This window comes from Dermacentor albipictus, chromosome 8 (assembly GCF_038994185.2).
Source record: "Dermacentor albipictus isolate Rhodes 1998 colony chromosome 8, USDA_Dalb.pri_finalv2, whole genome shotgun sequence".
Classification (NCBI taxonomy): Eukaryota; Metazoa; Arthropoda; class Arachnida; order Ixodida; family Ixodidae; genus Dermacentor; species Dermacentor albipictus.
In genome coordinates, this window is record NC_091828.1 from 22,980,245 (window position 1) to 23,008,131 (window position 27,887).

General features: G+C 45.5%; 1 protein-coding gene across 1 annotated transcript in view; it reads left to right on the forward strand.

Moving 5' to 3' along the window:
- The window catches only part of LOC135912157 (uncharacterized), a 171,207-nt gene that overhangs the window by 136,528 nt on the left and 6,792 nt on the right, over nt 1-27,887 (forward strand). The window contains exon 6 of the mRNA XM_065444542.1: nt 1,245-1,455. Coding sequence (XP_065300614.1) covers nt 1,245-1,455 — 211 coding nt within the window. The remainder of the gene's footprint in view (nt 1-1,244; nt 1,456-27,887) is intronic.

Genomic DNA, 27,887 nt, shown 5'->3' on the forward strand with positions numbered 1-27,887 from the left:
CTGTTGAAGCTTTCCACAATAATCGAAGGATCGCTAACTATCGTGTCATTTACCAAGATTCCACGTATATTGTTGCAGTTGCACGTGCTTAGGGCGGCATTTATCACTTCCCATGTAGCTTTGGACTCACCGCGTGGTTGTTTAATTTTAGCTTCAAATTAACTTCGCTTAGAAACAGTGACTAGGCTTTCAAGTTTTTTCTTTTATGTCCTATACTTGTTTTCTAAAGTGACGGTGTGCTGTTTTTGCTTTATTTTTCTATACATATTATCTTTGTGATGTATTGATTTTAGAATACCGGCTATTAGCCATGATTTTCGCTTTGCGTTTCTCCTGAATACCATTGAAACACATTCACCTAGTTTTTACATCTAATAAATGTCTTGATTAACTGTTCATATTTGTTGTCAGTTGTGTCTGCCGAATATACAGAGTACCAAATTTTTAATAAGGGCGTCAAAAATGGTGTTATATTTGTCCGTTATACGCCTTTGCTGAGTACATAACTGGCTGCTGAATGTGATGGTTGCACAATAGGAAGATGATCAGTAATGTCAGGTTCTAATGTCTCACTTGAGAATTTGGTGTCCCGTATGTTTGTGCTTATGTGATTCGAAGTGCTCTGTCTCAAGTTAGTAATGCTTGTCGGTAATGTGGTAACTGTTCTATTCCTTAGCTTGTTATCAGGTCTGTATAATGATAAATTTCGGTCAATAATGTCAAAGTTAATATCACCCATAGGACAGAGCATTGCATTTATTTACGCAGCATGGAGAGTCGTTTAGGAGGTAGGAGGAACACAATTTCCTCAAAGTGACTTAACCAATTCGCCGAACTAATCCGTCACGTTGAAATGTTTCTGGCGAGACAAATTTTTTACAAAATGCAGAAGCAATTAAAGATGGTTTTAGTGGTCGTTACAAATGATCGAAGCTGCATGGAACAATATGCGAAAAATATCTCTTGGTCTAGTTTATATCTAAAATACAGGAATTATAAGATTACCGTATGGGTCGCAGAAAAATAGCACTTCCATGGTGACATCATCAGTTGCGCTTTGCTTGGACGCCAACAGCATGCCGTGTGTCGAAAGAGTGAAGAGCAGAGAATGTCTGCAATTTTATTGTGCGAGGAATGATTACGCGCGTAACGCTTTTTTCAATATGGCGATCTTTTTCAACTGTTGCCACTCCAAATAATAACGTTGATGCAAGTTTCTCATTCCAATGTTTCAATTTTCGCAGAATAGCAATGGGCATTGGTAAGGGGCACCAGTATAAGCATAATACATACACCTACAACAACAGTGGGCCTGCTACTTTCGTGATACATGTAAGTGATCTAAACATCATAGTCTCTGACACCAGGACGACACGGACAATCACCACCATAACGCCAGGTGATGATTTCGTGTATCTCGCGTTCATCAATATGGAAATAGAAGACATGGAGATCGTAAGTAACGAGCACTAAATCTGTATGCTATGGGAGTGGCGTTTTCTGCATGAAGTGCGTACTACTCTTGTTCTTGCTTCACTCATTCCCGCCAAGGTGCCGTTTTTGCATGTTGTTTTCAGTGATTGAAACAAAACAAAAAAAATGATTGAATTTCATGAAGGCACTATGTAAGTGTTAGGCAGTTAATGGTTGGTTCGAAAGCGACTCACCTCCTATAAATAAAGAAGCAAATACGGCCGTTGGGAAGGACATTAATATAGACCGGCCAACGCTGCCGATTTGTCTGCAGAACTTGGATCGCTTCGCTCAATTAGCGATTTTACGAGTGCTACGTGAAGCTTTAGCAAAAATTACGCCATAACTCATGTCGCGATCACTGTCAATGGTAGTGAGATTAGCATTTGAGAAATGCAGTGACACACAGTATTTGTGAAGAGATGTTTATTAAACCTCTGTAGTGGTCATTTTTTATGCCTACTTTGGTTCAAATATGTGCGACCTACTTCGGTATCGTTCGAATTTGCTATGGCACTTGCTTGCCAAGGTCACCTAAGAGCATTCCGGGAAGACGATGACTTTATGACATGGACGCAGTTACAACGATGTAGTAACACGGATAATCACCTGCTTAACTCCACAGAGGGCACGGCGAAAGGTCTACAGACAACATGCCTAAACCGGTAATACTCTTTTTGCAGATCTTGCTGTGGATTTTCGGCGCGTGAACATCGATAAGCAGTGCCGATGCTTTGTTTCCCATCGTGGATCAGGGCATAGGTGGCGTGCGCACAACGCAAGTGGTTCGCCTTTCAACTGGAGTGACGTCATCGGTGGATCAGCTACAAATGGTTTAACGAAACGGAGGCATCTTCAGAGGGCACGGCGAAAGGCCTACAGACAACATGTCTAAACCGGCAATACTGTTTTTGCAGATGTTGCCGTGGATTTTCGGTGCGTCAACATCGATAAGCAGTACCGATGCGTTGCTTCCCTTGGTGGGTCAGGGCATAGGTGCCGGGCGCACAACGTCGGTGGATGGTTTTTCAACTGGAGTTAGGCCATCGGTGTGTAAGCTACAAAAGGACGAACCAAATCGAGGCATCTTCAGAGGGCATGGCGAAAGGCCTATAGACAACATGCCTAAACCGGCAATAGTGTTTTCGCAGGTTCGTTGTTATTACAAAACTGCATGCTTATGAACTTATAATAGATTTTTGCTAGTATTGCTGTGGCCGGCGTCTTGTATTGTTTGTGTGATCGATTGTTGGTCGGCGGTCTTGATGCTTTTGAAGTCAGGGGATGTCGAGGAAAATCCCGGACCAACTACTGCGCTGATGCTAGAGAAAATCTTAAAAAACCAGACGACATCAGATGCTAAGATAGATGCTATGAGGCAGGAGATTTCAGACCTGACCGTTGAAAACGACAAGCTTACAGGATAGTTAGACGTTGTTGAAGGAATGAACAAACTTATCAGTAGTCTGGAACATATTGTTCGTCGGCAGGCAGATAAATTGACTCAGTACGAGAACAAGAGTAGGCGCAATAAATGCTAGTTTTTGGCCTTCCTGAAGTGCCTTGCGAGTCTGTAACGGACTTGGCAAAGGCCGTTTTTGATAAAATATTTCACGATACTCGGGGTATCAAGGTAAAGTCGGTTCATCGAATACACGGATTGGGTAGACAAAAAGCAAGCAGCGCGAGATCTGTAATCAAGACGTTTTGGATTATCGCGAAAAGGAAATTGTATTAAGGAACGCTAGAAAACTGAAGGGCAGTTCTATTCGAATTGGTCATGATTATGCTAAACAAAGTCATGCGCAGAAAGGTGTTGTGGAAAAGTAGCGTACCTGAAAGAGCAAACGGAGCGAAAGTGAAGCTGGTATATGATAAGCTTATGGTAAACGATGATTTAAATGAATGGAATGACGAAAGGAACATCCGCTGTCGATGTAAAGGAAGTCAAGGTATGGCAAAACGCAATGATGATCCCGACAGTTCTGCCCTACGCAGTTCATCATCAGTTGATGCGGCAGTCAGAATGGTTGGGAAGGGAGGGGAACCATCGGAATCGTAGCTCACACTGCACTAAACGGAAAGAGCGTAGTTAACAAAGTCACGGAACTGGAATATTTATTGCTTTCATACAGCCCGCATGGCCGCATGTTGTGGTGTTAACAGAGACATGAGTAAAAAATGCTGCTGAAGACAGTTGCACTGTTCCTATGGGTCACAAGATCTTCAGATGGGATCAGGATTGCCCAGGTGGTGGTGTTGCACTGCTAATCTAAAGCACAATAATCGCAACGAAAATAGATTGCACCTTACTTGAAACAGTTTGGTGTAAGGTCGCTTATGCTAATACATTATACCTTATTGGAGCCGTGTACAGACCACCTCATACTCCACCTGAATTTTTGAAAGGCTTTAACATGTTTTTGTGTTCCAATGTAAATGAAAATACAAGACTAAAGGCCCGTTTATAGTCCGAAGTTATCGGCGCGCGGGCGAGCGTCGTTCGCGGTCAGTCACGCTACGTCGGTTGCGCTGCGCCAGCCGAGATGCCATCCCCTCTATACTTCAACGCGCGCGCCGTAGGCTGCTATCTTCGGAGCATGCGCAGAACTTTCGCCAAGTCGCGCGCCGTCCGCAAAAGCCGTCTGCGGAGTTGTGTTGGCGCCTTTTCTTCGCGCGCAATGCATTATGGGTCGACGCAGTCGGCGGGGCCGGCGTGCGAATGGAGCAGGAGCCAAATTTGCGCCGGGGCGGTCGGGGCGCGCTGGCAGCCGCCGGTTGCGTTGGCGCTGCAGTGCGTCGGACTATAGAAGGAGTTGTTTTCGCCAACGTAACGTAGCGTGCGCGAGCGCGCGCGCGCGCGTTACGTCGGACTATAAACGGCCCTGAATAATGGCCGGCGTCTTCAACTTACCTCATATCAACTGGGAAATTTTTTACAGCGGGCATGTAGAGGCTGCAAGTGCCGACTTGTTACTTCAAGTAATGCTTTCTCTTAACCTGAGACGAATTGTAAGAGATCATACAAGGTTTACTCTTAGGTCGCAGTCATTGTTGGACTGGGTTTTCATCTCTATTAAAGTGTTTTAATGTGATACATCAGTAGAATGTGGTATATCTGAACAAAAACTGATCTCTGTGAATGTGATCTGTATCAACTGTGTCAGAACAAAATCATATATGTATTCTTATGTTAAAGATTATTGATATGCAGATGACACATGTTATTCTTGATTAGTTAAAAATATCACTTGATGATCTTCAAAGTGCGTTAGAAACAGAACCTATTGAAGAGCTGTGGAGGCGTTTTAAGGAAACAGTACAGCACTGTATAGATATATTTGTATTATGTATATTTGTCATTGCATATTTGTATATATGTGTTATATTTTATACCCACACGGGCATAAAGAACGAAACCACCCGATCCGTGGATAAATAGAAGCATTATTTATATGAAATGCAAGATAAAGAGACTGCGCAAAGGGAAAGCTACGATAGCGGAAGTTTCAGCTGCTAAAAGAAACCTAAAAACAGAACTGAGGCAGTGTAAACAAAGTTTGTTTGACAATACGCTTGCTAACTTTCTAAGATTCCCCAAGAAAAAGTTTGGCATTTTTTCAAAGATAATGGTGAAAGTATTGAACAGATATCAGAAGGAATGGAAATTATAGAAGAAGAGAAGGAAATTTGTGATAAGTTCAGTCGTTACTTCCACTCAGTCTTCGTCAAAAGTCAAGATGCCGCTGAAGAATATCAGTTGCCTTCTTCTTTTCCACTGCATTACACAAGGAGGAATACTTAATCAGTTATTGATGTTAGACACAAAAATATCTGCCGGGCCTGATGGCATACCAACTGTACTTTTACGATGACATGGAGAGTGGTTATCTTTTTACCTTACTATCATGTTGCAAAAATCCTTGAAGTGTTGTTTGTTACCCCAAGACTGGCGCGATGCAATAGTCGCTGCAATATTGAAAAGTGGTAATCGATCGTTAGTAAATAACTAGACCTGTATCTCTGACATCTACGTGCTGTAAACTGATTGAACACGTAGTAGCAAAACATATCTGACAGTTTCTAGACAGTGTAGGAATCGATACGCAATAGCTTGATTGAATTGGTGCATATCTGTCACATCGTCAACAAGCGGTTAAAGTAAAAAAACAGTGCGTTGAGTAAATTAGAGATCTATTCAGGAACACTGCAGGACTGTGTAGTAGGGCCTTTCTTATTGCTGTTATATATTAAAGACATTGCTTCAGTTATCGAATTACCTTTCAAAATAAAGCTTTTAGCCGACAATTGTTTAATTTACTATCCAGTTGCATGCAGAGATGACCGGCTTAAAATTAACCACTGTCTTCAATCATTGGGTACGTGGTGCAGAAAAAGGGGGATGGAAATCAATTATAAGAAATCCACATACACATAACAAAAGTAAATCTCCGCTTTTGTTCAAGTACAACATTAAAGAAAGAACTTTGAGCAACGTCACCAGCTTCAAGTACGTGGGCGTAACTATTACCGACAAAATAAACTGGACTCGTCATGTAGAAAATGTCTGTTTATCAGCATATCAAACATTATGCTTCTTGAAAAAAAAATGCCGAAAGCGACGAGAGACGTGAAATTATTGGCATATAGAGCTTATATCCGTCCGATCTCAGAATATGCTAGTATAGTTTGGAGTCCGCATCAAAAGGTTCTTAAGAATAAATTGGACCGTATTCAGCGTCTCTCTCTAAGTTTTATATGCTCGAAATATAGGCGCACAGACTCGGTTACTGCTATGTTAAGAGTATGTGAGGTCGCGGGATCGAATCCCGGCCACGGCGGCCGCATTTCGATGGGGGCGAAATGCGAAAACACCCGTGTACTTAGATTTAGGTGCACGTTAAAGAACGCCAGGTGGTAGAAATTTCCGGAGTCCTTCACTACGGCGTGCCTCATAATCAGAAAGTGGTTTTGGCACGTAAAACCCCATAATTTAATTTTTTTAAGAGTATGTGATTTGGAATCATTAGAATTAAGAAGGCAGAAGTGTCGATTGAAATTGTTTTTTTAGATAATGCGTGAGAAAGTAAAAATAACGAACGAAACAGACATACAGCCCTATTCTAATAAAGGATTCCTAAGGACAACTAACTCCCTCTTGGTGCAACTAATGCAACCCGTACTGATTTGTTTCGTTTTTTATTTTTTTCCTGATGCCACAAGCTTATCGAACTTACCAGAAGAAGGCTTGCCAAAAGATGATATATGTGATTTTCAAGCTTTCATTGATAGGCATTTCAATTAATACGCTGTCATTTGTTAGTTGACGAGTGTATAATGTGTGATTGTGTTGAGAACCTTATTCATATACCCTCCCTGTAACGACCCTCAACAGAGGGCCAATAGTATAAATAAATAAATAAATGTCGATGGGATGACAAAAGCAGTATGACGCTGATTGTATGATGACAATGAGATGGCGATGCTTAAATTATCACAACGGTGTGAAGACGACGGCGTGGCGGCGGCGACTTGAAGACACTGGGATGACGACGACTGTATAACGAGATAGCACGACGACGATATGGCGAAAACCGAATGACGAAGCTTGAATGACGAAGATGGCACGAGCGCATTGACATGAGAGCCGATCTATAGATATGCATCGACGATAGCGACTGTCCGGCGACGAGGCAATGACTATATTAACGTGACAACGACGTCCTAATCACGATTGAATGACGATAGCATCACTGCAATAGAATGAAGCAAAAGAAATGACATGTATGAGTCGACGAAAGCTGTATGATGGGGACGGCATGTCGACAATGCGATGAGGTTACTGGGGGCACGGCGATGGTAAAGCAGCAGCGTGACGACGGCATTGCGACGATATTATGAAGACTACTCCACGACGAGAATTAAATGGCGACGAAGTTAGGATGACGACGATGGAAGGACCGCGGTGACATCGTCGGCGGTATGACAGCAAACGCATGTCGATGACGCATTGACAAGGGTGGTACAACAATTGTAGTGTGACAATGAAATGACGAGTTTAGGATGACTATATTGTCACATAGTGGTGACGGTGAAAAAGCAGCAAAACTGTACATGACGGAACTGTGCCCTCAAAACAGGCTTCACTGAAAGAACAACGATAGCGAAGAACACAGTCGGCGATCGTGAAAAAGTTCCACAATAATCGCTGGGGACCGCATTTTCCCCAGAAAGTACCACACAATTTGCATCGCCCGTATATGCGGTCACATTACACAAGGTTCAGTGACAAGAGAGAGCGGATAAAAGCATGGATAACATTCGGGAAACGCGAGAAAACGTGAACAAGGTGAATGCAGGAGCCAACGTTTCGACAAGTGGACTTGTCTTCTTCAAGCGACGTACGCTTTCTTCGCCACAATATATACGTGGGGTTCTTCTAAAGGAGTAAAAATTTGTTGGCGCGTCGAATTGAGAGTAAAGGAACGCTGTGCACAAGATCAAAGCCAGCCCCCCCTCCCCCCCCCCCCTTTCTGTCAACGCACGCGCGTTAGCCGGCGTGTCAAGGGCGCCTCACACGCCGGCTGAAAAAAAAAAAGGAAAGCAAAGGAGAGCAAGAAAGAAAGGGGGGGGGGTGGATACGCCAATAAATCACACTAAGTGTTGTTGCCTATAGCTTGAAGTTTAGCATAGCGAATAGATTGTAAAACCCCTTTGAAACGTTTATGCCTATTGGTTGCAATGTCTTGAACTTATGGATAAGGTATGATTCTGTGTATTTTATTTCTCGCTCAGAACGGAAATTTGACTGTAAGATGTAGAGTTTAAGTTCATCAAAGTTATGACCTGGTTGGTTGAAATGCTCGGCGAAGGCTTTGGGAAGCTTTTTAGCTGTGTCCGCGCGATGTCCGTTTAATCTGACCAGAACCCCAGAACCCCACCTATATATACTGTGGCGAGGAAAGCGTACGTCGCCTTGAAGAAGACAACTCCACTTGTCGAAACATTGGCTCTTGCATTCACCTTGTTCACGTTTTGCTCATTGTCTTGAATTTCCATCTCCCACATTCCCCGTCTTTTATTCGGGAAACTTGCGATACACGCAGGCGCGCCCTCCTCTGAGCGATAAAATTTGGTAGCTGTTGAAACGCGGTCACTTGATAACCAAGTACACGTGGCAATAACTCCCCCCGCCCCTCCCCGTTAAAATGCGTCGATTCGATGCTTTAAATAACGAAAAAGCGAAAAAGAAAAACAGCCGCAACGAGGCAACAAAAGAACGCAGTTCATAAGCGTGCGTGAAAGGGCTTACGAAGCACCACGTGAGCCACTTCAGATCGTGCGCCGCACCGCTGTGATTGCGAAATGCCGTCTGGGACGACCTCCAGTGCGCGAATACGTCGGATCCACTTGCTGGGTCCGCAATAGCGTCGCAATAGTTTCTCGGCGAGTCCTCGTCGGCATATCGCGGTCAAAACCCAAACCTGATCGCCAGGGTGGCATTCGATGTCGCGTCGTCGAAGATTGTAGTACCCGCTGTCAGTCCTCTTCTGGTTCTTGATGCGCAGGTGGCCGAGCTGTCGGGCTTCTTCTCTGTGCTGGAGATAGGGGGCGACATCGATATTCTCTTCGTCGGTGACGTGTGGCAGCATGGCGTCTAGAGTAGTCATCGGGTTCCTGCCGTAAGCCAGCTTGATTGGCCTGGTCTGCTTTGTTTCTTGCACCGCCGCGTTACAAGCGAAGGTTGCCGACGGCAGGCCGGCATCCCACGTCTTGCGTTCGACGTCGACATACAATGCAAGAATGTCGGCGAGGGTTTTGTTCAGTCGTCTCTATTCCATTCAGCGGCGGGTGGTAGGCAGTTCTCCTGCCGTGGCTATATTGGCTTATATTGCAAAATGGTCTCGCTGAGCTCGGCAGTGAAGGCCGTTCTTCGGTCTTTGATGAAGGCTTATGAGGCACCATGTTGCAGCACGATGTTCTCGACGAAGAATTTGGCGGCTTCAGCTGCGCTACTTTTAGGCAGAGCTTTTGTTCCGGCATAGCAGGTCAGGTAGCCGGTAGCCACGACAATTTACTTGTTTCCAGGTGCTGTCACCAGAAATGGCCCCAAAATGTGCGTCCTGATCTGGTGAAAGGGCGGGCAAGGAGGCTCGATCCACTTTAGTAAACTCGCCAGCCTTGTCGGTGGTGTCTTGCGTCTCTGCCAGTGTCAACATGCCTCGACATAACGCGCGACGTCGACGGACAGGCGCGGCCAATACTATTTCTCTTGTATTTTTGAGAGCACACGGGGAAAACCTAAGGTTCCCGGCTGTGTTATCATCGTGCAGGGCGTGCACTACTTCTCACCGGAGTGCCGCGGGCACAACGAGAGGATAATTCCCGCAGGCTGGCGAAACGTCCCTCACCGGGATATGGCTCCCTAAGAAAAGCGCAGACAATCCGCACTACGTGTCTAAAACCGAAAAAAAGCACAGCAGCCATCTCGATTCTGCCACCGCCCGTCTTTGCTACAAAACCAACCATTTCGAACAGGTACCAATGCTTCTGCGTGTCGAACCATGCGTATTCTGCTTGCTAACGTTCGCACTTTTATCCCCAAGAAGGAATCTGTGGAAGACATTTTACAAAATAGTAAGACTGATATCACAGTCTTCACAGAGTCATGGTGGTCCGCAGATATTTGAGACGAATAAATGCTAGATTATATCACTGCATTTGCCCTTCACAAGGACGACAGCGTGGGTCGCAGGGGCGGTGATGTACTCGCCTCTATAAAACCGGATGCGCCTTCCTTCACTATCGATATAAATTGCGGACACCAAATCCTCTGTGTTAACTTTTCGCTTCCTGGAATAACAAACAAACTGATTGCTTGTTATTGAGCGCGGGATATTGACATTTATTTTACAAATAAGCTGCACTCGATCCTCGAATTGAATTATCGCTTTGCTCGCGTAAACTACATACTCTGCGGCGACTTAAATTTTCTCGATATTGACTGAACCACCTTCGCTGGATCCTCCCACTTGTCCAAAGCATTTACAAATAGGCTGCACTCGATCCTCGAATTGAATTATCGCTTTGCTCGCGTAAACTACATACTCTGCGGCGACTTAAATTTTCTCGATATTGACTGAACCACCTTCGCTGGATCCTCCCACTTGTCCAAAGCATTTGTTGACCTCGTTCTTAGTATTAATTTCGCACAACCACTCAGCAAGCCGACTCGCAGTAACAATGCACTCGATCTAGTTTCTGTCGTTGATGCAGAGTTAATACAGTCAATGTCATGTGTAGATTGCCATAGCGATCATAAAATGTTATTATTTGAGCTATCCATCCCAACCACAATTCGACAACCATCAATGAAACACTTACATTACTACAACAGGGCTGATTTCACTCGCATCAACGAAGATGAAGAAATAGTCTTCCATTCTTTCCGCGAATGCGCCAACCGGTCAAGAAAAACTGCTTGTCATTCAAACATAAACTTTCTGCACTTATTTACAACTACATTCCTTTCGTCTCCATTCGTGGCGATGCCGGCAAACCCTGGTACTCTAACGCTTTCAGAAAACTAACTTAAAAGAAAAGAAAACGCCTTTTTCGTGCAGCCAAAGCATCGAGTTCTGCTCGTAAATGGGATATATACTTTTTCGCTCTCAGGGATTACACAAATCACTTAAGAATTTCAAAGAAAAATTTCCACAATCAGGACCTACTTAGCATCCTTCGTTAAAATCCTAAAAAAATGCTTAAACGTGCTCCTACGCGTAGAAAAATGCCAAATATTTTCTTGATTACACCAGATGGATCTATGGCACCGGTAGACCAACGCTACAATGTAATGAATTAGTACTTCTCATCTATTTTCACTCGCTAACGCGCTCAAAACATTCCTCTGTCATTTCGTTCTAACTTTAACGAGATGCTCCCCATTCACATTACTACAGAAGGCATTGCAAAACTCATCGACAATTTCAAGCTGTAAAGCATCCCCTGCTCTGGCGATACCTCTGCAAAGATACACAAGTCCGCTAAACAAATGTCTACCCTTATCTTGCAAATCATGTTACCGTGCCTGTACTCCGATGAAGACGAGGACAACGCAGGTGTGCATGAGCGTTTTTGTCTAGGAGCAGTGAAGAAGTCGTGGTTGCGCTCAGTATTAAACAGAAGACCTGCTGCCGTGCCTCCTGAATAGGGCTCTAGGAGCCCTGTTACGACGTTGCGACAATATTCCCCCAGTCTCTGGCTGATAGCTCGCTCCCAGATGATTGGAAACTAAGCAGGGTGATCCCAGCATTGAAGACAGGAAATCGTTCGGATTCATTCAACTACCACCCCATTTCATTACCTTATATTGCTTGTAAGCTGATCAAAGACATTATATACTCAAGTAGCGAACCACCTTGAAAATTACTTTTTTCTTTCAAAAGCAGCATGATTTCCGCCCTGGTCTTTCATGTGAGACGCAACTTTTTGAATTCACAAATGATCTTCATTTCAATTTGCAATCACTATTTCAAACCGATCTTATATGTTTAGATTTTTCCGAAGCCTTCGACTGCGCCCCACACCGACGCCTTGTGTTGGACATTTTATACATACTTCAATATTAATTCCCTTGCAGTACCCTGGATTCTCTGTTTTGTCACGAACCGTTGTCAGCCCACCGTCATCAGGGGGTGTCATTCAGCCACTCTCTAAGTAATCAGAGGCATGCCTCAAGGTTCTGTACTTGGGCCGTTGCTTGTCCTCATCTATATCAATGAACTCCCCTCTGGGATTCCATCAACCTTACGTCTCTTTGCTGACGACTGTTTGTTGTACCGTCACGTTTCCTCACCCGGTGATGAGGGAACCCTACAAAAGGACTTACAAATAATCGAAGACTGGTATTGATTGGTTGGTGGAGCTTAACATCACCAAGTGCAAGTTTATGAATATCTCACGTAATTGTTCCAATATTATCTGTCCTTATACACTAAAGCCCACCATATGATCCAAGGTTGAATCATATAGGTACTTAGGAGTCCTAATCAGCAGCAAACTAACGTGGGGTAAGCGTATCACTCAAGTCGCCGTGGACGCATCAAAAACTCTGGGTTTGATTAGAAGATCGCTTTCTTTGTCTCCATCATCGATCCGTAAACTAGCATGTTGTGGGCATGTTGCGCACTTACTTGCTCGTGCAAGTGTTCTTTTCTCCTATTGTTCTAAAAAAATGCACAATTTCTGCCGTGGTATCTACAGAATGGTATCCACAACCTGCAGCAGCAGCTGAGGTGCGGTTATCCGAGAGAACTCCCTCCACAATGTTCGTATAGGCGTCCGCACAAGCCACTCTATCAACAGTCAGTTCTTCGACCTAGCTCTCGAAAATCTGCAGGAGACTGAGCAGTCCGCATGACGTCACCTGTAGGAAACATCTTGACTTGGTAAGCATTAGGTCACTTGCACGCCGAGACGAGCCATTCAGAGTTCTAACACAGTTAAGGCAGCCCATGGTCAGGAACGTTTTGGTTAGATGTCCTGCCAGGTAGCCCAGTATGCACTCTTTCGGAGACACCACTTGGCTTGAAGCAGAGGTACCTTGAACGCTGCCTGGTGGCTGCAATAAAACGTCGTCGAAGAGTACTGCCAGAGCCATCAACCTGAAACACACATTTCATGTTGTTATGCTTCAGTATTGTTTTTGAGAGCGCGAGGGCACGTATACGCCAGAGGCGTTCGGGATTAACGTGTTAAAAGTTTGAGCTAACTGGTTGTTTATGAATCATATTTTGAAAGCAAAATACTCAACACACGAGAAAGCATGAAACGCCAAGTGTTTGCTGCCTCCTTGCTTTCTTCTATCCCGAAATGCTAAAAAATGGTGTGCTATCTGACTGTTGGAAGCTTTTTCCATTTCGAAGAGGCCCTGCAGCTCGAGGAGAAGATGGGGCGCATCACCATCAACAGAAGCAAGTTTGGTTGGTCGCACCAAGTTTTTACAGATAGTATACGATAGATGAATGAGAAGTGCCGGACGTTAGGCTGCCCTCCATCGCCAGCAACGTGCCTCACAATCCCAAATAAGCGTTGGAAGAAGAAACCAATTTATAGCAAACACATTAGCTTGCAATGTAAATACAGTTGCCTCCAAGGGATCTTCCTTCGAAGTTCCCTACGAGCACAAAGCGGAACCCAGAGCTCAGGACGCTCTCGATTAGTCCTACTGTACTGCGCAGCGTTATTCTATGCGCTAAACACGTTGACTTGGTTAGAAAACATGCTCGACTCTGCACAGGCAACGACTCGATGTACTTCTGTACTCCAGGCAAGCTATATGCTCCTTCAATATCTGAAATTCAATAATATTTTCAGCATAAGCAAAAGGACTGTTATTATTACAGCAGAAATATCAGCTACATAGAGCAGTGTGTTCGGTTTCATTGCATTTTACATGCTCTGGCCTGCGAGAATAAAGGCTGTCAAACTGCTTGCTCATGTGTCTTGTGAAGTCGGACGTTAATGTTGAGGGATGTAGCTACGCACATGCCTCTGGTTTGCTGTAGAATTCCATGGCTGCAGTAGAGCTTTCACTAAACAACTGTAAAATGCACAGAATTATTTTTAGGCCACCATGCTTCCCTGGTTTCAAGAACACAAACTAACCAAGGTTTTGGTAACCTGTTTCGTTTACGACATAAAGATTAGCGTAAATTATTTCTTACCGGGACAGCAAACCGCATGCTCAATTTTTGAAATGAATTAGGGGCAATGTTCGCTTTAGTCAGCTTGCGCACTACGCGAAGCCCGGCTTGCTCTCCTTCATACTCTAGTAGGCCAGAATAGTGGCAGTGAAAAACCTCTAGGCCTTGGGGCAGCTGCAACAAGAACAAAAATAAATTTTATGAGAAAAATAATTAATTTCCAGCACTAGCGGTGCTGATGCGAGCACCTAATGCTTACCAGAAACTGCCCAACATTCTGCATATTGTTCCGAACACGCTTGAATACATGTGGAGGGTCTACAACCATGTAAATAAATTTTTATGGATCACACGGGTGTTGGAACGTGTTCTTGGTGTTCTTTATGTCACCGCTAATACCTCAAGAGAAATTATGCTTGTTAGCCCAATTGTTTCCCTATACAAGTTGGAACTGCACGTATAATACTTATACATTTAACCAGAGACATCAGAGCTGATTGAGTTGACGTATAATTGTCACATGTGATGGCGTCCACCACAACATAAGCATTTGCGAAGTGCACAATGCACTGAAGCAGTAATTTTGCCACTATTGAGCCTGGTGTAGGACCAGACGCACAGAAAATGCCTACTGTCTGGGACCAGCCTCCAAGAAAGAGCCGGAATACACAACAGGAGCACGAGTTCAGCATCCTTTTCCCGCTCTGCTGGTCTCGTGTGCTCAGAAAAAACGACCTTCCCCAAAAGGGACATGTCAGATTCTCTGATGTGAACACTTCCTCACACTCATTTCATCGAACATGAGCACACCTGCAAAAATGTTTTCTTTAGTTATGCCGCTTATTCAAAAACAGAACAATCGTAATTAATTTCAGGCGGTCAATAACCACGGCGTTCTCTTCCAAAAACTCCTTGCAGTTTTTCTCGCAAAATTTCAAATAAGCTTGCATCGAAGCCGAAATCGGCCTTGAGGCTTCCCAGGTAGCCGTACAGAGTGCGAGGGTTGGGAAGGAGAAGGAAGCCGTTTTCTTGTGGAAAAGTGTAAACAGCTGTCGGGGGGGGGGGGGGGGGGGCTTTACTTTCACTAGGAAGCAATCATATAGCCACTCCTTTTTTACCTAGGGAAGAAGTAGCACCTGTGTTTTGCACTCATAACCATGCTGATAAATGTGCAAGTACACTGCAATTCACGTAAATGCCTAGCTTCGTCACCAAATATATATGTGGATGTGAAACAACGCGTTGCATCACGTATGCTGCATACACCGATATTTAAAAAGTTAGGCATAAAATGAAGTACAAAAGGGATTGCTGACTTCTGCTGGCTTAAAAAAATGCCACCACTATTCAGTTTTAACGCGACAGCGTTAAGGAGCTCATGTCGCAGAAAAGAGAAAAGCCGGTGTCATCGGCGTCGGTGGCGTTGGCCGTGAGCGCAAAATTCCAGAAGGCAATTCATAAATAAAACAACTTGCAAGATGGGCTGGGTGGGAATCGAACCAGGGTCTCCGGAGTGCGAGACGGAGACGCTACCATTCAGCCATGAGTTTTTTTATACTTAATGCCTGTTTTGTAATACTATATCTAAAAACAAATGACATTTCAGAAAACAAGATAAATTAGCGAGTTTTCAGCATCAAGTGTCAGCCTTACAGAGCTGGCTATTTTAGAATTCTTTGAGCGCGGTCAAGGGTTCCACCCTTGGCAGCCACGTAAATACACGATCTTGTGCTTTCTGAATTTCTACAAATGTCGATATGCATTGTCGAAAAAGCATTCGTGCCGGCCGGTCATCTGGATCACAGTGATACCCCGCCATAAGTGCGCGCCATAGAAAGTGCATCATCGTTCTCTCTGGAGGAATATCTAATACCCTCCCGATCTAAAGGAAAGTCTTTTTTGATAGTCCTCTGAAGTACATTCCAAAAGAAGACACCCGGCCAGCAATCTAGAAATACATGATGTATAGTTTCTGGTTTCTCACAGATCAAGCCATGCGAGCCCCAGGGTGAGAAAAAACCACGATCTTCTAAAAAAGGTTTTTACAGTCAACGTACCCGTGTGAAGCTTAAAAAGAGCACTTGGCCCCTGGCGTTAGTTGTATTCTTTTCACCCGCTTAAGCACGTCTTGCCCCTGGCCACCACTGTATATGGCCCTGTACAGTGGCACAGGGAGAACTACATCGCATACATCTTTGTACAGAGTTTTACGCTTCACTGAAAAAATGTACTCATTTGAAAATCTAACGAACAAGAACCGTGCACTTATAATAACTTTTTCAGATATCGACAAATAGGACCGCTCATGTTCTGTGTACACACTACATAGCCAGGTAACGCACTCCTTAGCCTCACTTGGCACACCGTGTGCAAAAAAGGATCGCTTAAGTCGCGGAAAAATAAAAACCGGTTTATGACCTGTCGTATAAGAAGGTGCGTCATTCCGGAACCTCCGTCTTTACCTCGCCTGATGAAACTCGTTCGACTGCATCGTTCCCAGTTCGAAGCCCACATAAAAACTGCGAAGACTTGGCGCAACTTCTGTATATTTACCCTTGAACAATGCAATACCTGCATCAGACACCAGAGTTCACCGACAAAAAATAGATTGCAAACTGTAGCTCTTGCAAACCTTGACAGACATCCACCTTTCCACTTGTTCGCTTTTATCTGTTTTTCTCGTTTCATCTTGGCAATACTCATCGTTATTTTTGTAATATTCCAGTGGTACGCCTAGGTATTTAACGGGTGTCGTCGGCCACTTGACGTTGGTGAAAGTGACTGGGGTGGAAGGCCATTCTCCGTGCCAGAAGCCAAGGCATTTTCCCCAGTTTACCGTGCTTCCAGTTACCTTGCCGAAACCCTTCACTACAGCGATAGCTGCAGCTACACTCTCTTTATCTGTAAAACATACTGCGACGTCATCCGCATACACCACAATTTTAACTTCCGATGCATTTAATCTGAAGCAGTGAATACTGCTGTTTTCAATTATCGCTAGGCACGTTGTTTCTATATATACACAGAACAGAAGGGGACTCAGTAAACAGCCTTGGCGTACACAACGCTTTAGTTTAGTTGGTGCACTCACTGACTTGTTAACAATTAAACGCGTAGTGCAGTTTCGGTACGACAAAGCTGCCCCATATCTAATGATGGATCCGACATTAATGTGATCTAGGATGGTAAGCAAAATACCATGAGGCACACAATCAAACGCTTTCTCAAGATCGAGCTGTAGAATTGCTACCCCTACTTGCATAATGTCGCAGCACTCCAACACGCACCGTGTCTTATGTATATTAGTCACAATCGACTGCCCCATAATGCCGCATGTTTGTGAGGACCAACTAATTTCTTGATTACTTTCTGTAGCCGCCTTGATAGCACTTTCGTCAAAATTTTATAATCACAATTACTTAGTGATAGAGGCCTGTATGAGGAAACCAATTTTAACTTCTCTCTCTCTTCTGTCTTTGGCATTAATACATTATGTGCTTCCCGAAATGACCGGGGCCGGACATCTAGTTCGTAAGCCTCATTAAAAAGAACTGCAAGCAGATCAGACAATTCTTTTTTAAACGGCTTGTAAAACGAAGCGCTCAGACCGTCAAGCCCTGGCGACTTGCCGAGATTCAGGTTATCTATAGCCTTTTCTAGTTCCGTTTGTGATATGGGTGATTCCAACTCTGTTCTGGTGTCACGTTGGAGCCGTTGCATTCTCTCAAGGAAATTCTTCTTTAAACCTCTCTGCATTCACAGGTCTAGAAGCAAAGAGCGTTTCGTAATGTCGAGCAAACGCACGTCCTATGCTGTTATTATCTGTCGTTAAAATCCCATTACCTTCAATAACATATATATGGTTCCGCCGGGCGTGACTTTTTTCGAGTCAAAGTGCGCGTTTTGTTGGACATTCATCTATAGCCATCGCGTCTACCCTTGCTCTCACTTGCGCTCCGCGATAACGGTTCTCATCATAAAGCTCCAGTTTCTGTTTGATACCAAGCAGATCTTCGGCATACACACCTGGCGTTTCGCATTCAAGCGCTGTTAACTTTTCAAAAATCATCTTGAGCCCTTTCTCTTTCTTTTTGGTTTCAAGCAATAAAATGCTGGATGTTTCAATTGCTTTAATTTTTATCTGTTGCGTAAAGATTTCCCATTGTTCGGCTATTTTGTCCCCACTATCTTCGTGGATATTCTTAATTGCATGCATCACAGCTTCATTGAAAGATTCATCCCTAATTAATTGGAATTCAATTTCTATTGCTCCCATGAAAAACTATTGCTCTCTTTCCTTGATCCTATTTGACATTTTACAAGGCAGTGATCAGTAAAAGAAATTGGCAAAACACCATAACTGCGACACATTGGGACCGTATCCACTGAAAGGTAGAGTTGGTCTAAGCGGGCAAGGCTGTTGCCCTGAATATGCGTGTACTTCTCAGCTCGGGAGCCCTCCAGGCACTCTGCAATATCCTCTAGCTCATGCTCTGCTATAATTTGTGACAACACATCACTGCTTTTGTCTTTAAACATTCTTCCACTTGACCTATCACTTGAGTTCAATACGCAATTAAATTCCACAGCCAAAATAAGATGCTTATCAATGCACAAATACTGTCTAAGGTTAGAAAAGTAATTTACGCGTTCCTGCGCCACATTTGGAGCATAAACACACCAAACACCCCATACAATATCACTATATGTGAGATCACACAGCACAAATCTACCGGAAGAAAAAGAAGAAACATTTTGCATTGACAGTCCTGGATTCATTCGAACAAGGAGCACGCACCCTCCGGACCTGCCGATAGCGTGGGTCACAACGGCGTGGTACCGTGCAGTGAACCTCCGCAGCATGTTCGCCGTCTCCTCTTTTCCTTCCACTTTCGTCTTCTGCACAGCCAAAACGTCAAGATCTTCCTTTAACAACCGGTACAGTTGACTTCGTTTTTTCCTAGAGGCCAGACCTCGAACGTTTAAAGTGGCGAGTGTAAGCGACGTTTGAGAAGTCATCGTTGATTTCTGGAAAAGGTAGGCCCGGAGCATGGCGCTTACATTGCGCATCTAGCTCAATGCTAGACGTCTCCGGGACCACCCGGTGAGACGGTCTCACCGCTTTGCAAAAGTGGCTTGTCGTCAACTTTCCTCTGCGCCGTGCCCCCAGGCCTTGCCCTGGGGTTCGTGCGCCTACTCGTTGGTGTCTTCGCAGGCGGCTCCTCGATGCTGCGCGCGCAGACCTTGTCTCCTTGGCTTGTGGCGTCTTCCAGGGGTCTTTTAACTGCCGAGCTGACGCCAGTACTCCCCGCGACGACGCTGTTGAGAGCGCGGCTCTGAGCCCCGCACTCACATTTTTTCCCCCTTGCCACGTTAGTCCTGTCTTTCTCTCCTTCATCTCTTTCTTCCCATTCCCCCTTCCCCGTGCAGTGCTGTTGAGGTGTCCTCCTGTGAGAGACAGTTACCGCGCTGCCCTCATCTCTTCCGTTTCCTTTCCAAAAATCACTTCACACACACACACACACACACACTGGCGATCAATGAAGCGCCAGCAGCGTCCAAGTCAGCACTTGAACTACGAGGGACGCTTTTCGCGGCCCCCCGTTCAGACACTTCGTGTGTGGGAGTTTCGGCTACTTGAGGACTTGCATCTTTTGCAGAGTCGTCTGTTCCTTTAGCTGTTTTTGCCGCAGAGTCCGGCGGGCTGTGTACTGTCTCTGATCGATCTTCACTTGCTGGAGTTGATGCATCGCAATGTGGCCCAGTTGATCACATCTCCACTACCTTTCGCTGCGTCCTCCGCCTCAGTCACGCCCATAACGTGCACCGTTGAATCCCCATCACCGGCTGTTAGGGTCACTGCGGCGTAGGAACGAACGCAGATGGCGTCGACGTGACCGAAGCGCCGGCAGTGTGAGCAACGTGGCACCTCGCACTCGCGACGCACATGTCCCGACCCATGACAGCGCAAGCACTGCATAGGCCGATCTGGTGCAACCTACAGCGCTAGTTCACCGGCCACGCGAATCTGGTGTGGCAGGTCATCAACCTTGAGACCACTCTTGAGCTTCAGACACAGTCCGTGTAGTAGAACCTTTCTCGTTCGCTCCCTCCACATGCCAGCGTTCCCGAGGAAACTCAGTCAATTTGCCTAGCGCCGCCAACAGCGTACGCACGTCGTCGTCCGCCACGCCGTGTAGCAACCAATGAAGCCGAAGCCTCACCTGCTGCTCCTTCGGGTCGATGACGAAACAGCGCTGCCACTTGACCTGAAGTTTTTTCTATCCAGCCAATCGCTTCGTCGCCTCTGGGCTGTTTAATTTCACGGCCCACACATGGTTGATCTAGTAGGCACCCAAAGCCACAACGTCAGGGAGCAGCCGTTTCTTGTGCAAAGCGTCTCCGAAATCTTCGACCCGGAAGGGCCGTGCTCGAACATCTCCGTGCAAGAACAATGTGTTCAAAACGACGCGTCCTGTTGACAAGTGCGGCAAAATAATCTCAAAATCCTTGTCGACTTCAACTACCATCCTGTTACCGCGTCCCCGGTGGGCCGCTGAGATCACTCGTGAAGAGCCTGACATTCCGCGTCCGCTCACCCATAGAGAAAGGAATACAACAAGAGCGGACACTCCCTTAGAGCCCAGCGGCCGAATTGACTGCAGCGCACCAAACCGTCGATGTTAAAACCTGAAGCACACTTCCGGTTTCGGTTTTGTGCGCGCGCGTTTTGAATTCTAGCTGGTGCGTGTCACGCCGGCTCCGTTTTTTTTTTTTTTGCTTTTGCAGGAAATATTTACATGTTTATTTCTTATTAAATATTTATTTGCAAATTATTTTGTTAAGTAAAATTGATTGCGAACGATCTTCACAAGCCTCTATTGAATATGTGCCACGTGCAATTTCATAAAGACGCAAAACACCTTGTGAAATGTAGAAAAATAAACGTTTATTTTATTCTTTGTAAATGCTCGTCGCGGGCTTTTGTGAATTCATCCAGCGTTGTGGCACCAGGTAAGCAGCAGTAGTTTCCGCAGGAAGCTCCACCAGACGACAGGAGCTGAAAAAATTACAAGCGTTATTTTGGTATTAACATCTAAGAATAATGCCTGTAGAGGCGAAGCGTGCGAAAGTGGTGAGTGGGCGGCATTACAAACAAAAGCAGTTCGTATTTACACACACGGCGTAGGAAAAAACCGACTCGTCCCAAGCAATACCGTACATACCAAAAACACATTCTAATTCCAAGCATTCCCCTCTTCCCAATACTTATTCCCTGCACTTTAATAGCACGAATGCGCGGGCAAAGGCGCGTTTCGCGAACTTGGCTACAACCGACGCGGTAGTACGCTACGAGTACACAGAGGTGGCCACAACACAGGCTCTCAACCAGAGTATGCTGGACGCTCGCAGAATTCCTTCTACTCGCACTCAAGAGAACATGCGTGGGTGCCGTTCAGAAGACAGAATTTTCGAGTTACTAGTTCCTGGCGTTTGAACTCCTTGGCTTATCACTTGTACGTTCTGCAGGCGCAAGCAACGCACTCCCGTGTTATCACTCTTGACGATTGCTCGTCGCGTTTTTGACAAGCGTGGGTACCGAAAGAAGGCTTAAATTGTTGCGGGGACAAAAACTGCGACAAATTTGTCGCAGTAAGATTCAGTACGCGCCAAACTAACTCACCGCGGCCGAGCTGCTTTTCGCTGCGTCACAACAGGCGCGGCGAGCGGGCCTCATAACATAAAAGTATCGAAAATAATTTTCAACACTATCGGGCGTCAGAGAAAGAAAAGCGCTATGAACTTGTCAGTGCATTAAAGCGAGGAACCGCGCACCACGGCCGAGCTGATTTTCGCTAACCAAGTCACAGTGCCAGGCGCGCCCACTGCGCTCGAAAGGTAGCCCAAAAAGTAATTAAATTAGTTTCAATAATGTTGGAAGTCAGAGAAAGCGCCAAAACTTGTCGCAGTAAAATTCCGTAAACGCGGAACTGCCTCACAGCACCCTGTGCGACTATATATAGCGTGCCCAAAAACTACCGAAATTAGTTAAAACAATATTTGGGGCTTATAGGAAGCGTCGCGAACATCTCCCAGTACGATTTAATTCAAATGAACTGCTCCACGACGGCCACGCTGTTTTTCGTTAACTGCGTCACAAGTCTAGCCTAGTGGCCGGGCAGTAAGCCTAATTGCTTGAAGTGCGTCGCACAGACTGTCGAACAATGTTTCTCACCTTGCCGTAGTCCAATAGTGCAGTGCTGCCATGTCGAAGTTCCGAATGAATGCAATAATTCGCCGGGAGGCCACCAAGCCAGGCTAAATCCCAAAATAGAAAAACAGGCAGACGGGTGCCCGAACAGTCCAACGCTCAGACACGCGGCCGGTCCCTCCCGCTTCGGCGGTGTGTCTGCCGAATGACGCAAACATCTGGCTCATGTCTGGCTCGTCATTCGCCGGTTCGCCTGTCGCTAGGCAACGGAAGTGCGCCACAAAGTTTAATTTAATTTATACGCAGATATATTTAATTTTTCCGGGAAAGAATAAAAAAAATAAAACAATTTCTGTTACTCTCATTTCACATTCTTCTTTTTTTCGATGCTCGCGACCCCAATTCGTCGATGTTAAAAGTATAGCGTGACGTATTTCCTGTTTCCAATTTTCGCCGAGTGTCTGCTCTTGTTCAATCCCTTTCTCTATGGCTCACCTTGGTGGCTGAAGAGGAAGTGACTCCGCCATGAGTTCGATGGTTATAAGCGCCACAAAAGCCCCTCTAGTGAATGTGGTATTGCCTTAGAAACGTGCCGTAAAAAGTTATACTGCGGTGTATATAGGTGATTATGAGCACGTAAATTACTGAAGTCACAGTTAAACGAGTAGCGAAGTACGTTTCCTCTACATTCCTTCTCCGCTTGGCGCACACGCAGAGCCATCTTGCGGCAAACACAGAAGACCATCTCCTCACAATGTACGGTGGCGCTGCCCCGACAGGTGGCGCGCCACTCACCCGCTTCACTCCTTCGTCTCGTTTGAGCGCTTTAGGTACGTGCGGGACCGGTGCGAGGATGCCCCAATACCCTTGCGTTTAATAAGTTTTCTCGCTCTCTCCCCTTCCAACTTCCAGCGTGTGTCACTCGAACCCTCGTGTTTAGGCGACGCGGCTCCTCTTTCCGCTCACAGCGCGATTCCTAGGTGGAGCGTCCGATGCGGGACGCCTCTGACGTTATCGCTGCGTCGTAGCGCGTCTAGTGGGAAAGCGTCCCCTGCGATGTGTGCCGTGCTGCTGGCGAGGAGTCATGCATCTGCGTGGTGCTCCTGGAACAAATAGCTAGAAAAAGTTGTGCTGTGGACTTTTTCATTCCCCTTTATTGCAGATGTGCATGCGCAGTGGAAATATACTGAGGTATCTGATGACAGTACGCACCAAGTGCATCTGCCAGTGTGAGCTACGTGCACGTACCACAGTATATGACAGAGGCCACCAACAACCAAAGAATTACATTCAAAGCAGTGCAGTGCTAACGCCACAAGCAACAACTACAAGGTTTGTCTACCGTATAATAGAATACTACTGAGCATCCTACACCATAGAAAAGTTACTGGTTTCTTTTACGTTTATCAGGATGCTCATATGCGTACAAGCACAATGCAAAAAGAAAATGCCATGCTGAAATAAATGCAAAACAATTAGCACAATCCATATAAACTGATGCGTGGTGACATGCGAATCACACGTAATTACAACTTGGGGCTTTAAATAAGCATTCACATTCTTCAGAGAGGTGAGACGGCAATGTATTGAAAGAAGACGTGGAACATTGCTCTAAAGGAATATGCCCATTAGAGGTAGTATCCCAAGCTGACAAAGCCAATGCACTAGATACCCTTTCTTGTGAGCTTCGGTCACGTCCGAATCCCTTAAAATGACGGAGAACACAAGATGAGGTCATTATAAATACAGCATTTCAACGCGTCACCAGTAGCTTACCTCACAGCTGTTGGAAACTTCGCGTTTGCTTGCATGAGGCACTAATCAAACATCAGCTTTTCGCGAGAAGACAGCTTCTGAATGTCCTGAGCCATTCTTCCAAAAAACGATACCTTTTTCCTCGTACCTCTGAAGCCGGAGTGACAAAGTGGTACACAGCAAGTATTACGCATCGTCGCTCGCGTACACTTTCCCTCCTCGTACACAATGCTCAAAGCCATCAGATCAGCAAATCTGTTAAAATGATGGAAATGGACAGCCGATGCCGCCGTATGCCTTGGGGCCCAGCTCTCCTGACGCAGCGCGCAGCTTTAGTCTAGCCACCACCGTGCTCCCAGCTCCTCCGCGCGGCAGCTGCGGCACTATAGCAAGCTATAACAGTGGAGTTTCGTGACCAGAAAAGCACGCAAGGACTTTGGTAATATTAAGTCATCTCTCAGCATCAGTCCACCGGCCCTTAGACGTAAACTCTCTCGGTTATGCCTATTCCACAAATTATTCTACAAATTTCTTTATCTACCCGATTAACTACTGGTTCCATCGTTTCGCACGTCATCCCATCTATTAAACCCCATGAGGATCCTACGTTTACTAACGCACTTGACCAATCTTTCCTGCCTCCTGCAATTCACGAATAGAATCAGCTTCCCAATTCTATTGGCATTGAGCGTGATTCTGCATATTTAAAGAAAACATCATGCTCTATCTTAATGTTCAAATTCCTGCATTATGATATACACTTCCTTTTATTTTTTCTATAGTTGCCTGTGTGCTATTATTTGTTTCATTTTGCCACTTATATTGGTTATATTTTGTGTTCACCTTGCGCCCTTCCTTTATGTGATGCTTTACAGGGATCTTTAAAAGCCAATAAAGGGTGATGATGATCATGGGATAAAGTCGGTCTAGCGTTGCAAGTACTAAGCAACGTTTCTGAGCTCCGGGTCTGCTCGCTGCTGTTCGGCAAAGTGGTCTGCACTTATTGTATTTAAAAAAGCGTCCTCGTCTTCGTCATCTTGGGGTGGTGGCTCCAGGGGAGCGCGAGACAGGCTGTCGATATCACTGTTTTCGTCCGGACTTGTAGGTGACAGGGATGTCACATTTGTGCAGCCTGAGACTCCACCACTCCAAGCGACCTGAAGGGTCCTTTAAGTTCGCTAGCCAACACAGCGCGTGATGGTCTCTTGCGACGTTGAACGGCCTGTCATATAGGTAAAGTAGGAATTTCGCTGTAGCCCAAAGAATGGCGAGGCATTCCTTTTCGGCCGTAGAATGATTGCCTTACATTTCTGACAGCAACCGACTAGCGTAAGCTATCACGTGTTTAGGTCCGTCTTTCGTCTCGACTAGGATGGCATGGGTGCCTAGGCTACTGGCGTCAGTGTGGATTTCTGTATCGGCGTCCTCATCGAAGTGCGCAACTACCGGTGGCCACTGCATGCATCGTTTGAGTTCTTGAAATGCATCAGCCTGCGGCGTTTCCCACTTGAACTGCACATTTAGCTGGAGGTGTCAGGGGCTCAGCGATGCGTGAAAAGTCCTTGACAAAGCGCATGTGTGATGCGCATATGCCAAGGAATTTACACGCTGCCTTCTTGTCGATGGGTTGCTGGAACTTTGCGATCGCAGCTGTCTTCTGCCGGTCAGGGCTGACTCTAGATTTCCCGATGACGTAGCCTAGGAACAGAAGCTCATCGAAACCAAATGACATTTTCCGGCCTCAAAGTGAGTCCTAATGTCTTGATGGCTTCTAGGGCTGTCGCAAGCCGCCTAAGGTGATCGTAGAGATTTCTGGCGAAGACGACGAGGTGATCCAAGTAAACAAGACAGGTCTGCTGCTTTAATCCTGCTATCACCCTGTCCACCACGCGCTTGAATGTCCAAGGCGCCGAGCACAGTCCGAATAGCATGACCTTGATCTCATAGATACCGTCTGTGGTTATGAAGGCGGTCTTTCTCGATCCCTCTCGTCGACTGCTATTTGCCAGTAGCCAGTCCTGAGATACATCGATGAGAAGTATTTTGTGTTGCAGAGCCAATCGTGTATTTGTGGCAGGGAGTATATGTAGTTCTTTGTGACCTTGTTCAGTCGGCAATAGTGAACGCAGAAACGTAAGGTTCCGTCCTTTTTCTTCACCGATCCTACAGGAGATGCGCACGGGCTTTTCTACGGCTGTATGATGTCGTCGCGCAGCATTTCATCGACTTGCTGCCTTATAGCTTAACGTTCTCCCGTCGAAACTCGATAACGGCTCTGGCGGAGTGGTCGAGCGCACTCTTGTGTTATTATGCGATGCTTTGCGACTGGTGTTTGTCGAATCCTCGATGAATCCTTACCACTTCCAGTGCCTCGCCACCAATCGTAAACTGCTGTTCTCTTCCGAGACTGTTAAACATTAGTTTTCTGCAGAAAAACTTTTAGGCCTACCCTTCTGCTTGCCTCTCCAGGTCAGTGAACATACATTGCAATTGGTCCCCTGAGTTACTAAGCAAGGCAATATCATCAGCAAATCGCAAGTTACTAAGGTATTCGCCATTAACTCTTATCCCCAATTCTCCCAAATCCAGGTCTCTGAATACCTCCTGTAAACACGCTGTGAATTGCATTGGAGAGATCGTATGTCCCTGCCTGACGTCTTTCTTTATTGGGATTTTGTTGCTTTCTTTATGGAGGACTACGGTGGATGTGGAGCCGTTATAGATATCTTTCAGTATTTTTACATACGACCCCTCTACACCATGACTCCGTAACGCCTCCATGATTGCTGAGGTTTCGACAGAATCAAACGCTGTCTCGCAATCAATGAAAGTTATATATAAGGATTGGTTATATTCCACACATTTCTCCATAACCTGATTGATAGTGCGAGTATGGTCTATCGTTTAGTAGCCTTTACGGAATCGTGCCTGGTCCTTTGCTTGACAGATGTTTAAGGTGTTCCTGATTCTATTTGCGATTACCTTAGTAAATAGTTTTAGGCAACGGACAGTAAGCTGATCGGTGTATAATTTTTTAAGTCTTTGGCGTCCCCTGTCTTATGGATTAGGATTATGTAAGCATTCTTCAAAGATTCTGGTACGCTCGGGGTCATGTGGCATTGCGTATACAGGGTGGCCAGTTTTTTTAGAACAATCTGCCCAGCACCCTTCAACAAATCTGCTGTTATCTGATCCTCCCCAGCTCCCTTCCCCCTTTGCATACCTTCCAAGGCTTTCTTTACGTCTTCCGGCATTACTTGTGGGATTTCAAATTACTCAAGACTATTCTCTCTTCCATTATTGTCGTGGGTGGCACTGGTACTGTATAAATCTCTATAGAACTCCTGAGCCACTTGAACTATCTCATCCACATTAGTAATGATATTGCCGGCTTTGTCTCGTAACGCATACATCTGATTCTTGCCAATTCCTAGTTTTTTCTTCACTGCTTTTAGGCTTCCTCTGTTCCTGGGATCATGTTCAAGCCTATCCGCATTACATTTCCTTATGTCAGCTGTCTTACGCTTGTTGATTACCTTGGAAAGTTCTGCCAGTTTTATTTTAGCTGTGGGTTTAGAGGCTTCCATACATTGGCGTTTCTTGATCAGATCTTTCTTCTCATGCGATAGCTTACTGGTATCATGTATAACGGAATTGCCACCGACTTCTATTGTAGACTCCTTAATGATGTCCATAAGATTGTCGTTCATCGCATCAACAATAAGATCCTCTTCCGGCGT